At 45.9% G+C, this 14,346-nt stretch overlaps 1 protein-coding gene and 1 long non-coding RNA gene across 4 annotated transcripts in view; one reads left to right on the forward strand and one right to left on the reverse strand.

Annotated features, from left to right (window-relative positions):
* Positions 1 to 1,681: 1,681 nt before the first annotated feature.
* Positions 1,682 to 7,195, reverse strand: LOC133259581 (uncharacterized). The gene is made up of 2 exons (XR_009740454.1): positions 6,152 to 7,195; positions 1,682 to 2,178 (listed from the first exon to the last, which is right to left on the reverse strand). It is a non-coding gene; the product is annotated as an uncharacterized LOC133259581 (long non-coding RNA).
* A 408-nt stretch (positions 7,196 to 7,603) lies between these two features.
* The window catches only part of ASXL1 (ASXL transcriptional regulator 1), a 64,028-nt gene continuing 57,285 nt past the window's right edge, over positions 7,604 to 14,346 (forward strand). For 2 of the 3 annotated variants that reach the window (XM_061437240.1, XM_061437242.1), the window contains exons 1-2: positions 7,604 to 7,760; positions 13,572 to 13,654. In XM_061437240.1, coding sequence (XP_061293224.1) covers positions 7,704 to 7,760; positions 13,572 to 13,654 — 140 coding nt within the window. In that variant the 5' untranslated portion in view covers positions 7,604 to 7,703. Of the gene's footprint in view, positions 7,761 to 8,718; positions 9,547 to 13,571; positions 13,655 to 14,346 lie in introns of those variants that run through there. The other variant, XM_061437241.1, reaches the window with a different exon arrangement.

Genomic DNA, 14,346 nt, shown 5'->3' on the forward strand with positions numbered 1-14,346 from the left:
ATCCCCTGCGCCCATCATATTCACTGTCACTTCTACAAAGAATTCCCTTGAGCCTCTCCTTTTTTCTCTCGGCATTCAAGAACCAGAGTATCACCACCTCTGTGAAGTCTGCCCTCCCAGAGTTTGTTACTGAATCCTTTTCCAAAATTGATGGTCGTGTATAGTTATGTTTCCATGTGTATGATCCCATCAGACCAGGGGGCCCTCAGAGTCAGTGACCTTGACTCTTGTCTCTCTGGTGGGAACTAATATACAATGGATCACTTAGGAACTGCAATTAAAATGGGGTCAGAGAAAGGCAACTTCTATAAATAAAAGGGCAGAGTACAGAAAGAAGAGAAGGGGTGGGGTTAGTTAGCTTAGAGCAGTGGTTCTGAACCTAGGGCTCTGAGAGCAGAGGAGCAAGCTGGCAGAGTGTGAGCCATGTGCAAAGCTGGGCTGTGCTCAGTCGCTCAGTCATGTTGGACTCTGCGACCCCATGAACTGTAGCCCGCCAGGCTCCTCTGTCCATGGAATTTTCCAGGCAAGAATAATGGAGTGGGTTGCCATTTCCTTCTCCAGGGAAAGCTGGGTTACTTGGGTTTCAATCCTGGCTCTGGCATGTTAGCAGCTCCAGAGGTGGGACAAGTGTTTTATTTCTCTGAGCCTTCAGGGAAAGGTGAATACTGTGATTAGTATCACCATGTTGGCTTCAGAGGGTCTGGACACATGTTAAAATTCTATAAAGAATTTTGTTTAAAAAAAGAATTTTGTTTAAATAGGTATAAGTTTTTCTGAAAGGATGGTTCCTTGATTTTTAAATTTCACAAAATGTACAAGCTAAGCAGGAGGAAGACATTTTCTGAGTTGTCTATTGCTATGTATTGCTGTGTATCAGATGACCTCAGAATTTAGGGAGTTAAGACAATGAACATTATCTGACCAAAACAATGTACATTATCTGACTGTTTCTGTGGGTCAGGAATCCAGGAGAAGCTTGTTTGGGTTATCCTGGCTGTGGATCTTTTATGAGATTGATCTCTCGAGATGTTAGTCAGGGCTGAAGTCATTTGAAAGCTTGTCTGGGGCTACCTGTGGTGTAGACGTCACCTCTCCGTATGGCTGCCTGAGTGTCCTCATGACACGGTGCCTGGCCTCCCCTAGAGCTTATGATCTGAGCGAACAAGGCAGAAGCTGCAGTGTCTTTTATGACCGAACCCCAGAAGCCACACACGGCCGTTTCCAAAGCACCTAGTTGGTTTCACAGTTCAGCCCTATTCAGAATAGGAGGGACTAAAACAGATGTGAATGTCAGGGCTGGGAATCACTGGGGGCCATTTTGGAGGCTGGCTACCACAGTGCCTTAGAAGGAATTTGGAATGAGGAGCTGTCGGTTTAAATCTTGACTCCACTGACAACTGTGTGATCTTGGGAAGGTTCCTTCACTTTACTGGCCCTGCCAGTTTTCTCACTCAGCTCACATGGTAATTGTGCTACTCAAGAGTTAAGGCCTGTGAAAGCCATTTATCCAAGCCCTGGACTTCACATTCGATTATTAGCAATCAATAAAGAGGAGGAGGAAGAAAAGCCATTTGGTGCAGTGTGTAAGTTAATGTTTTCAGTACAAAATAATAGCAAATGAAGAACTAACCAGCTCATCTACCAGTCTCAACAAATTAGCACCACTCTGACAATTTTGGTGTCAAAATGCACTTTAAAGTTTATTTTCCTTTTTCACAGAGGAAAGAATGGAGGAAATGGCTTAAATTAAGATGAAAAAGATTTATGGTAGATATGGGTACAACTCTCTGGCATTAAAGAGACTGAAAACTGGGATGGGTTCCTTCGTGGGGTCCTGAAATCTCCACCTGAAAATTTTAAAGAATTAGGCAGTATGCTGTTCTTATCTACAATTTTGGTAAAAAATCACTCAGGTCATCCTTTGAAGCCATTTTAGGAGGGGATCCCAAAGATCTTTTAAAGCAAAGTAATGGTGGTTTAGCTGCTCAATTGTGTCAGACTCTTATGACCACGCGGACTGTAACCCACCAGGCTCCTCTGTCCACAGGATTTTCCAGGCAAGGATACTGGACTGGGTTGCCATTTCCTTCTTCAGGGGATCTTCCCGACTCAGGGATCGAACCCAGGTCTCTTGCATTGCAGGTGAATTCTTTACCAACTGAGCCATCAGGAAAGTCCCTAAAGTAAAATGGAAAGATGTATTATTGGGAGTTCCCTGTCAGTTCACTGGTTAGGACTCTGTGTTTCCACTGCAGGGGCCTGGGTCCAATCCCTGGTCAGGAAACCGAGATCCCAAATCCTATAAGTTGCACAGCTCAGCCAAAAAAAAAAAAAAAAAGGTGTTCTTACATTGTTAAGCATGAAAAACTTTACTTTTTCATCATACTCAAATGAGTATGAGTACCACATACTCATTCTAGAAGATTTGGAAACTACAGACAACTGTAAGGAAGTGAAAAACATGAGATCTGCCACCTTAATCTAAATGCTCTGTTTTGTGGTTTAGATGAGAAATAGTTTTTTTCGGGAGTTCCCCTGGTGGTCTAGTGATTAAGACTCTGCCTTCCAATGCAGGCCGCAGGTTCAATCCCTAGATGGGGAACTAAGATCCCAAATGCCTCAGAGCAACTGAGCCCAGGCACTCTGGAGCCCAAGTTTGGCAAATAGAGAGCCTGCCAGCAGCAATAAAGATCCCACATGCCGCAACTAAGACTCAACACAGCCAAATACATTAAAAAAAATTTTTTTTTCAAGTAAAAAAAATGTAATACTTTGTAAAACCCACTCTCCCCCCAGTTGAATGTAGTCTTACAAACCAGAAGTAACCAATATTAACAATTGGGATTTAAACACCTTTTTCAGCTTCATGGGAGACTGAAAAACAGGAATGGATTTAAATGATGGTGAAAGGCAGGTAAGCTGAATTGGTGTGGTGATGAAGTCCCCATCTCTAAGCATCTTTACAGCTTGCATAGATATGTTTGGGTGAATCCTGCCTGTTTACCAGTTCTGCTTGGGCAGATTCCAAATACTGTACAGGGCTCATAAATAGTACTTAGGGATTTTGTCCAATACAGTAATTATTGAGTAAGGTCATTAATTCTACAGATTAAGTGCCTACCACATGCCAAGACTGTGCCAGGTGTTGAAAGTGTGATGATGAACCCAAGAAGATGCTAACAAAAGCAGAGACACTAAACCAAAAATCATACAAAGAAATGAACTGGCTGGGGGGAAACCAGGAGGAGTGCACGTTTGTGAATCATCTGCTGTGTTGGAAGTTTAGCCAGTGTTATCTCCCTGGGACTTGAAGGAGATAATATGACCTCTCTGAACTTGATTTGAAAATGGGGATAGAATCACTAGGAGAGAACATGTGTCAGTGTGGCAAACTCTGTTCCAGGGCTTGGTTCACTGAAGTATAAAAATGAGGCACTTTTTACACTTCTGACTCAAACCTTCTTGATGGCCTTTAGTGAGTCTGCTGTGTTCCAGTGAGTCTGTTGTGATCTCTCTACAAAGATCCCACTTAATCCCAATTCTACCCATTTGAGTTTATGTACCCCATTATCCAAATGATGACTCTTGAGTCATTGAGAGGTTTCACAGCTTGACCAAGACCACACAGCTGTGGAGAATGACTACAAGAAGATTCAAACCCAGGCCTGCCAAAATCCAAAGTCAGTGGCAATGCATTATCTCTTAGTGAGGTTCCTAGGGTATATGTGTCCTCTTGAGAATGCTTAGGTTTGCTGGTGGTATGTTTGCTATTCGGATTCCTGAATGTGTGCTTCGCTCATAACTGTGCAGTTTGAAAACACTGACTCATCCCCAAACAGGGCAGGGCTGAATATCAGACCTGTTTATCTTATACTGCCCTGTGGCACCTGTGTTGACTTCAAAGAAACTTTGTAATAAAAGTACTGTGATAAAACAGAAAAACACCCCCCCCCCCCAAAAAAAAATATATAGGCTTGTTTTTGGTGTTTCTGACAACAGAATATACTCATGAGTCTCATTAACTTTTAAAAAAATGACAGCTACTTAAGGTTTAATGACTAAAGCCAATTCTCTAACACACATCTTGCAGTCCTCTGAACATACTCCTTTCACATTTAACTATGATGTTGTCATTAGTTTCTGTTTGATTCTGCAAGGGCAGAGACCTTGAAACATTCACATCTGGATTCCCCTGTGGCTTGACTCAACTGAGCCAGGAAAAAAATTAGGTATCTCCACAGTCCCTGCATTAGCTTTCTAAAAAGCTACTAGGTTTAGTGGTTTAAAACAACATTCTGTCTTACACTTTCTATGGGTCACAAGTCTGGACTGTGTGGGTCAGCTGGTTCTCTGATCTGGCTAAAATCAGCCTGTTAGCAGGACTGGACTTCTCTCTGCAGGATGAGAGATGGGAGGTGGGGAAAACATGTTTCCAGGCTCATTCAGGTTATGAAATCTCAGTCCCCCACGACTGTTGAACTGAGGTCCCATTACTTGTGGACAGAGCTTTGTTCTCTGCTTCTAAAGGCTTCTGACATTCCCTGGCTCATGACCCCTTCAGCAACAGTGGGTTGACTTCCTCTCAAGCTTCCAATCTGATTCTTTTCTGCCATTTCTCTCCAAGGCATCTGTTTTGCCTACAAGGGTCCATGTGATTACACTGGGTTCACCAATATAATCCAGGATAATCTCCCTATTTTACGGTCCTTAATTCCATCCGCAACGTCCTGTTTACCATGGAATATAACATATTCACAGGTTCCAGGGACTGAGCATAGTTTTTCTTTTTTTCGGAGGCAGGCAACAAGAGCATCATTCTGCCAACCACAGTGCGTATACTAAACATGTACATTTTAGAATAAATCTTCTCTAGTGGCTCCCTCGGAGAAGGCAATGGCACCCCACTCCAGTACTCTTGCCTGGAAAATCCCATGGACGGAGGAGCATGGTGGGCTGCAGTCCATGGGGTCGCTGAGGGTCAGGCACGACTGAGTGATTTCACTTTCACTTTCATGCATTGGAGAAGGAAATGGCAACCCACTCCAGTGTTCTTGCCTGGAGAATCCCAGGGACAGCAGAGCCTGGTGGGCTGCCATCTTTGGGGTTGCACAGAGTCGGACACGACTGAAGCGACTTAGCAGCAGCAGCAGCAGCAGCAGCAGCAGCGACTCCCTGGAGATCAGGGGCGCAGGGGTGGTAGTGGGATGAAGCTACTCAAGAAAAGATTTTAAACACGCCAAATGACCTGTCAAAGGTTATACATTAAACCACTACCACCACCATCACCCTTTTGTGAAAAGTTGGGTCAAACACTTTTTTTCATCATGGAAGTGGGGTTCTTCTTTCCCCCCATTGGGGTGAAGTTAGAAGGGGACAGAAGATTAGAAAACACGCTTAGGAATTCCCTGGCAGTCTAGTGATTAGGACTCTGTGCTTCCACTTCAAGGTGCACAGGTTCCATAGTCAGGGAACTAAGATCCCACATGCCATGTGGTGCAGCCAAAACACCCCCAACAAAACCATGCCTTATTTTACCTTGCAGGATTTTGTTTGCTGCTGCTGCTGCTAAGTCGCTTCAGTCATGTCCGACTCTGTGCGACCCCATAGACGGAAGCCCACCAGGCTCCCCGTCCCTGGGATTCTCCAGGCAAGAACACTGGAGTGGGTTGCCATTTCCTTCTCCAATGCATGAAAGTGAAAAGTGAAAGTGAAGTCTCTCAGTCGTGTCGACTGGACCTGAAAGCCTCCTGTGTGATGAGAATTTGAAGGAGGAGCACTGAACTCCATGGTGTTCCACGTGGGCAGCACCCTGTTTATCTTCCCTCATCACTGGCTCTCCCATGTGCTAACACCAGGGAGTGGAAGGTGTGCTTCCTCACTGCGGGAATCCTTTCAAATGTGACCAGTGACACATCCTCTCTAATTTTAAAGAATTGGTCATTATCCAGTTTAGGACTGATTTTAGTGACGTTTCTGGACAGTTGACTGATTCAATAAATAGGCACAGAGAACCTATGTGTTGGGTACTCTGAACCTCATTTCATTTCATGCTTCTGCAACCAAAGCTTGGAGAGGGTAAGTATGTTGCTCATTGTCTCTTAGCCTGTACCAATTATTAAACACTCTGTGCCAGGAGCCAAATTATACGTACCTAAGATGGCTGGATGGCATCACTGACTCGATGGACTTGAGTCTGGGTGAACTCCGGGAGTTGGTGATGGACAGGGAGGCCTGGCGTGCTGTGATTCATGGGGTCGCAGAGTCGGACACGACTGAGCGACTGAACTGAACTGAACTGAATGTCAGGGTTCCCCCTGCACGCCCTCTTCCAACCTGCCAGGTGTTTTGCGCTGATTCTCATCTCAAAAATACTGTGATAGCCACGGAATGGTTCAGCCAGGATTCGGCTCAAGGTTCTTTTGACTCCATGTTCTGTGTTCCCTCTGGGATAGTGCTTCTAAAAAGGTCTCAGGTGCATTCTGGTAAGTATGGCCCCAAAGTCCAAGTTCTTTACACTACCAGTAATCTTATCATCAAGTTCACCAGGTGGTAAGAATGCTGTAGGCTGCGGGTGCAGCTTCTGCAAACGTAGAGCGGCATGAAAGCACAGGAGGAAATGGGGAACTGTTTAAGTCCATCAATCGTGCAATAACCGTTTTACTGGTATAAGTCTTCTGTCTCATTATTATGCGGCGGTGAGTCATTTAGGGGAGGACCAAAAGGGAAAGTCCTGTGTCTAGTCACCTACAAGAAGTGTCAGTGAGAACAGCTTAGGCGGAGAGGGGGAAAAGTGGGCGCTGGGAGTCGAGCTACCAGTTCTCTATTCCCACCCTTAGCCGCGCGTCGGCCCGAAGACGAGACGCGCCGAAGGGGTTAAACGTAGCTCGGGGTAGGAGGGCAGCCGGCCACCGCCCCTTCCCAGCATCACCTCCCACAATGCCTCGGGCCCCCAACCAGTTCCCGCACCTCGCGAGACTCGCCCAGCCCCTTCCCCGAACGACTGCCCGTCCCCCATTCCCTACCGAGCTCTGCGCGGGGAGGAGGAAAGGAGGGGAGGGCGGAAAAGACGGGACGCGGGGCACGTCGGGAAGTGTGGTCCAAGAGTTTCCTGCAGCCATATTCTTCCGGAGCGGGGGAGGCCAGAGAGGCAGCCGGGACTACGACTCCCAGCCGCCCTTTCGGTTTGTTTTTGTTCAAAAAAAAAAAAAAAAAAAAACCCCACACTCCCCCTCCTCACTCTTCACACACACTCACACACACCCACGGCAGACACGCATACACCCGGGCGCCGAGGGGAAAGCCGATTCTCGCCTTCCCGCCCCGCCGCCAGTCGGGTCTTGTCCTCTTAGCAGAGCGGGAAAGCGGAGGCCGGAGCCGTGACCTCTGACCCCGTGGTTATGCGGAGCCGCCGCATTCCTTAGCGATCGCGGGGCTACTGCCTTCGTCGCCGCCGCCGCCGCCGCGGGCGACTGACGCAGCGCGGGCGCGTGGAGCAGCCACCCCTCCCCCACCGCCGCCCTCGCGCCGGGTCTCGCGCCAGCCGGTACCCGCGCGCCCGCCCCCTCTCCCCGGCCGCACCCGAGTCCTCGCGCGTCGCCGCCGCCACGCGCCCCCCGCCGCTGCCGCCGCCCCAGCCCCGCGCCGCCGCCCGCCCCGCCCGGAGGTCCCGCGTGGAGCTGCCGCCGCCGCCGGGGAGGAAGAGGATGAAGGACAAACAGAAGAGGAAGAAGGAGCGCACGTGGGCCGAGGCCGCGCGCCTGGTGAGGCTAGCCGCCGAGGGGGGCTCGGTGGGGGTTGTGAGGGGTGGGCTCGCCGAGCACCCCCCACAGGGAGGGGGAGGGGCGAAGCCCTGCCCACTGCAGGAGGGGGCGGGCCACCTTCCTCCCGGAACGGGACAACCCCCTAAGGCATTTGGTGGGGAGAGGTCCCCCGCCGGGTCGGATGTGGCGCCTTTTTCTGCACGCCCCCCCCACCCCCCCAAATTCCTGCGGAGGGGCGAGCCGGCGGGCCGGCTCCTCCTCCTCTGGGCGGCGGGGCCCCAGCCTCCCCTCCCCCACTATTTGGCAGCGTCTAGGGGGTCTGGGGAAGCTTCGTTTGTGCACTCGGGGGAGTTAGGTTTCCGGGAAGGGTCGGAAGCTCCTCCCTCGCTTCCTGGTGGGCAATGGGGTGGTGCGTTTGACTAGGGATGGGAAAGAGCCCCCTCAGTCTGAAGGACGCGAGTGGCATTTTGAGCTTTCGCAATCTAAACCGGTGTGTGGAGGGAAGCAAAGGCTCACTCCCAGCCTGAACCCTGAGCCTTGGTTCTCAAACTTCAGTGTCCTGTGGGGGCACCTGGGGGGGTTGTTAAGAATGTTCATCCTAGGGCCCTACTTAAAGACCTACTGAGTCTGATGAAATTCTGGAGTAGAACCTGAGTATCTTCATTTTGACCAGCTTCTCAAGTTGGTTGTAATGCAGGTGACCCACGGACCACACTTTGAGATCTGCTGACCCGAGTCCACAAGCTAGCTCGAAGATAGGCAGTCTGCAGACAGCTAACTACACTTTGTAAAGAATGTTTGTGTGTGTTCTCTATTCTTTAGTGTCCTCTTGCATGTATACATGAAGTGTTGGACAAAGACCAGGTGTCTCTGTTTGAAGATACTGCTCACTGAGGATTTAGCAAAGGAGAGAGTAATTTGAGTATTTGAAGCTGCCTGGTAATGCCGTTGTTGTGAATCTTCTGTTGTCCCAAAATGTCAGAGGACTTGCAAGTGAAATATATTCCTCTGGATTTGCACCCAAAAAGTGAAGACACTTCGAGACATGTTCTTATAAAATCTTGCTGGTGACAGTAGTAACAAGTTAAACTTGTCTCAGAGATGTCACTTCTTAGAACTGTCACAAAGCAGGGTTATAGTGCAGATAGCATCCTTGTGTCTTGACACCCTGTAGTTTATATGTAATTGCTGTAATTCACTTTTAATGATGAATGAAGCTCAGCCTTCTAATCTTTAATTTTATTGGGAAGTGAGGTTCCTGCCTCAGAGGTGTTGAGCAAAAAAGATGAATATGTGTTGGAGGTTTTTACAAATCTGTGGTACACTCTCCTTTCTTGGAGCCTTAAAACTCAGTTATTGACTTAAAAGAGGGAATGCTGTTTGGTGTGTAGGAGAAATTTCACTGGTGTACCTGATCGTCTTTCTCAGACCTTTTTTGCCAAAGAAATGGAAGTAGCAATTAGTTTGTATGTTGAAGTTTTGTGCTTCAGTTACTTTGTTTGGGTTTGGCATATTTTGAAGTACTTAAGTATGTTTTTCAGATGCAGTCAAATTTGGAACCTTTGGTTAGCTTTCAGGATCTCTTCGAAGTTTGAGGATTTCTCCAGCATTGCTTCACCCGGAAACAGATTTAGGCCTAGAGGAGAGTAGTGGGACGTGCTCGCTTTCTCCTGGAGGTTGAGGCTGGCTGTTCATTGAAATTCTCCTCTGAGTTTCTGTTCTGCAGGTGTTTATGACTCTGGGCACCAAAAGGAAATTTGCTTGCCAGAGTTTTTACTTGTTAGAGGTAGGTGAAAGTACCTTTAAATCCTGTGTTATTTATGTCCTGACAGAATTCTAAAATCTGCCTGTCTTAAAGCTCCGTTGGCTCTTCCTAGTTGAAGGACTCTGGGAATTCAGGGGTCCACTATTATGCCTCTTTATAGTCTTGAGTTTACTGTGATCTACAGTCCAGTTCCAGGTTGCTATTTCTGTTTTATCATTGGCTCAGTTCATGCCAGTTTGTCCCCAGTAAGTTCTTTTTCTTTTATGATTCTTCGTTAAAAAATAGTATTTCCTACTGGGAATTACTTATGCTCTAAAACTCTTGCAAGATGACTTGTGGGAATATGGTGTGTAGTTTTATATATCTTTTATTGTTTTTTGTTTAGGATTTTCTGTCCCTTTGGATGGACCAGTTGGTGGGTGAGGGGGAGCTCTTAAGATTTCTCTGCTCATTTGGAAAAAAAAAATTTGCTTTAACAAACCACGTGCTGGAGAGTTTGTGAGTGCTTACACTGGATAGAGAGAAGAGTGAGCTGTAATGGTAGGAGGGTAGATTAGTTCTAAGTACTCTTTGGACAGGTGAATTTGGAGTGCTTGCTGTGGCAATCAAGATGCACTCGCTTGGGGGCGGTTACATATTGCTCCCGACCTTGCTCAGTTTGGTGGTTAAAATGATACCAGGAACCGTTTTTAAGCTATAGTGGTAGGAAAGAAGAGACTTCTGGACTATTTCAGTAGTGTAGTAAATCCCAGGAGATTGATTTTTGCAGCTGTTAATTATGTTGTTGAGAAGTAGATATTCTTTCTAACACTTGCTAGTATTGTTTTTCCTAGATGTAGGGAGTAGACTTTAGGTGGTTGGGTGGGTCTAAATTCTCCTGCTTGTTAGAAACAATTTGTTTGGGAGAAATAGCTGAGTGGATTTCCCTTTAGATTGAATGCCTTTAAATGGATTCTCCCTGGCTTTGAGAAACTTCATTGCATGCTTTATCTTTCACTTTGATTCATGACTGACCATTCTTACATCAAACATTTTTTCCCCCTTTGAAGTTGGAGAAGAGATACTTTTTGTATGCTCTAGAAAGACAGGGTGGGGATAGAACACTGCTGAATTGTTCTTACACTAAAAGCTGAAGGCATATAGTTTTAATAAAAGTGAATACCCTGTATCTTTTGATGTAACTTCCCTATAGAGATTCTGTTTCCTCTGTCTTAAGAGTCTCAGGCTCTTCCTGACTGCTGTTTAAATAATTGTTAACTAATTTTTGAGTCATGCTTCTTAATACTGTGAAAAAATTTACTAGCTCATCTCACAATTCGTATCAAAGAAGTCCTATCTGTGGCAGTGAACATTAGTAGCTTGTATTGTGGGTTTGTTCATCAGTGCTGCTTAACTTGGCAGTTAGGTTCTTGGAATTAAAGAGATGGATAAGGTCTGCCCTTGAGGAGCTTATGGTTTTTCTTGGGTTAGAGAAGGTCCAACCCTTCTCTAACAGGTGGGTAGAATTTCATTACAAGCATGGTAAGTGCCAGCATAGATGTATAAATGGTAATAGACATCCTGATTTCTGCTTACTGTCTAGGCATAATTATGAGTTGTTCCTCCTTTTACTCTCAAGTGTCCTGCTTTGGAAGATGAATTATATGTGTTGTGCAACTATGGGGCACTGAAACAAGATGCTTAACTATCTGGCAGAGGGTAGAGAAGCCTTCCTGGAGGAAGGTGCTTTCCGAACTGAATCTTGAAGGGTGAGTAGGAGTTAGACTCCTCACAGAGGACATAAGCAGGAGCTGGAAACAAAAAATAGGAGAGTGTGTGTGTGTGTTTATCTGCAGGGTGGAGAGTGTGGGAATTGGGTAGAGCTGCACGTAGTTACTGGAACAAAGTTTGTGGAGTATCAGAGAGCCAGGCAGAGACCAGATTGTGAGGGTCTGGCCAGCACACACTTCCTTTGTGTCTGGCACTGTAGGCACTTACTCTGTTATCTCTGCAACAACTCTGAGAAGAAGGCCTCAGTATCCTTCCTTCACAAGTGAGGAAACCTAGACTCAGGGCGGGTAGGTAACTTGACCAGGTTTTTTTGTTGTTCAGTCGCCAAGTTGTGTCCAACTCTTTGCCACACAACTCTTTGCCCAGGTTTAGAAGACCAGAATTTGAATTTTTAAAACCATGTCTGTTTGCTTTTAAAACCCATGCTTTTCTAGTGGGCCAGTGGCCTCTCTGGAGCTTCAGCTTTCGCTGTATGGAAATAGGTTGCTGTCGAAGGACTTGAATGCGGAAAGTGATGAGGGCCTGTTTATTTTGTTGGACTGACCTCAGGCTATATAGCAGGTTAAGTTCTGCAGAGCTGTGGTCTTTTTTTACTGATGAATGTCTAAAACTGTTCCTAGCACAGAGTAGTTCATGTATTTGTTGAATGAAGGATGGCAGCGGAGTAAGAATGAATTTGAGGAAAGCAGGGATGTTAGAGAAGAGGCTGTTGTGTCAAGTCGGGTCAGAAACTGGCTGTGGGGGGTACTTCCCTGGTGGTCCAGTGGCTCCAAGACCTCGCACTCACAATGCAGGTGGCCCAGTTTCGGCTCCTGGTCAGGGAACTTGATCACACATGCTGCAGTTAAGAGTTTGCATGCTGCAACTCAAGATCTAGAGTGCTGCTACTAAGACTTGGTGAAGCCAAATAAATAAAGTAAAAAAAAATTTTTTTTTTTTAAAGGAAAGAAACTGGCTGGGAGAACTGGGGGACAGGTGAGCGTGAAGGATGATGCCTTGGTTTCCAAATTAGATGATGAGACAGACTGCCAACCAAGGAGAGGAATATCAGAAGAGAGGAGATGATCATGAGGGATGTCCAGTTCCGAACTGAATATCTGGGGCCTGAAGCTTAGGGAGAAATCCAGGCAAGAGGTCGAGATTTGGGAGTTAATTCAGTATTTTGGTAGTGTTGAAACTGTGAGAGATGATAATGATACCCAAGGAGAATGTAAACACTGAACAGAGAGATTAAGAATGGGACCAGAGGAAATAGGGGTTTTATATCAGCACCTGCTTCTCCAAAACTTGGCTTCTTTATCACGTCGAACTCGTGTTCTTCCACAGAGAGAACCTTCGCAGCAGTCCTGTTAGGCTTCTTGCTTTGCATTTTATCTGTGACACAGCCATGCAGTACTTTGTTAGGGCCGTTAAATGACTGTAAGATGTTGGTGTGGTTTGGTGTAACCTCAGCAGCTGCATTGCTAGAGATGGTACAGAGATACTGACAGCCTGTCTTTTTTCCTCCCTGAAAAGGATAACATTTCTAAAACAACTCAGCTTGTTCAAGTGAGAGAGCTCTGGTTGCTCACTAAGACATTGTTGCTGGGGCTTAATTATAGATGTCACTAATATAAATGGGATGTTCCATTTCTCCTTGTTTTGGTTGCACCAGTCATAAAGAATCGTAGCATTGTATTGCTGAAAGGCAAATTGTCCTGTACTAATTAACACCAGAATTCCACAACCCAGTGGCAAAAGTCATCATTGAAAAAATACAGGTACCTGGACTTCTCTGGCGGTCCAGTGGTTAGGGCTCCATCATTTCACTGCTGAGTGTCCAGATTCAATCCCTGGTTGGGAAACTAATCCTGCAAGCCAAGCCGCGCCCACCCCCCAAAAGATAAAAATATTGTAACTAATCAAACTTACTTGGGAAGGAAAGCCTGAATGCAGTTCTGTCTTACAATTTATAGTGCTATGTATTCTCTAGTTTAGCTGTATTAAGAGCATCAGGTTAAGTGGCAGTTAAAAGTTGGGAAGGCCCCACATACCATAACATGGATGCTAAAAGGATGTGTATTTTCAGAATTGAAAATTAGAGTATTTCTTCTAATTGCAGTCACTTTCAGCACCTAGTTAGATATATGTGTAATTTGGTTTCAGAAGTAATTTTGACTGTGGAAAAACTAAGATGTCAGCAGTGGTACCTCATAGCAGAATTGTAGCCCATGTTATATAGTGATGAATATAAATGGGAACTGCACACTGAAATCAGAACATTTATATTTCTTCAGGTACTGGAAAACTATTCAGATGCTCCAATGACACCCAAACAGATTCTGCAGGTCATAGAGGCAGAAGGACTAAAGGAAATGAGGTTTGTATGGCTCTTGTTGCTTAATGTGAGGGTTTTAGAGAACATGTGTCTTCCTGCAGTTGGGTAGTGAATGAGAAAGTCCACAAATGCATATATGTGTGCGCACACACACACACACATACACACTCGTGTTTGATGGTAGTGTGGAGCTGTCTCCGTGTCGTTTGTCCTCTGGCTGGAGGGCGGGAGTGGCTCCAATTCCGTTGGTTTTCGTCAGAGGTGCAGCAGGTTCCCCATTCTTGCTCTACTATACATTTCAACGTGGAGCTTCTCTTTTGCATAAGGAGTCAGCACATTTTCTCTTGTATTCCGTTTTGCAGGTTTCAGTAGTAGAGAAGGAACAGACTGATCTGCTCCATCATGTCTAAAACTATCCTTCTCTCTGTACCATGTCTCTGAAGTTCTTTGTTTTAGGCTCAGAGAAGGGTGATCCAGTCATCATAAAACTCACTAATTTTTTTTCCCCTACTGATTCTAGCCATTCCTGCTATGAGCATGCTAAATTTGGCGATGACCTTGATTTTCTTATCCTATATTTTTCCTAGAGAAGCAACAAATTGGAAACACAAAAAGAATTACAGGCACAAATAAAAACCAGGGACTGTCCTGAATCCTTTCTCTGCTCACCCCAACCTTTTTTTCAAAATTTAAGTGGGAGAGGAGAGCACAACACAGTTCCTTCTTGGGATTCA

This window comes from Bos javanicus, chromosome 13, assembly GCF_032452875.1.
Source record: "Bos javanicus breed banteng chromosome 13, ARS-OSU_banteng_1.0, whole genome shotgun sequence".
Classification (NCBI taxonomy): Eukaryota; Metazoa; Chordata; class Mammalia; order Artiodactyla; family Bovidae; genus Bos; species Bos javanicus.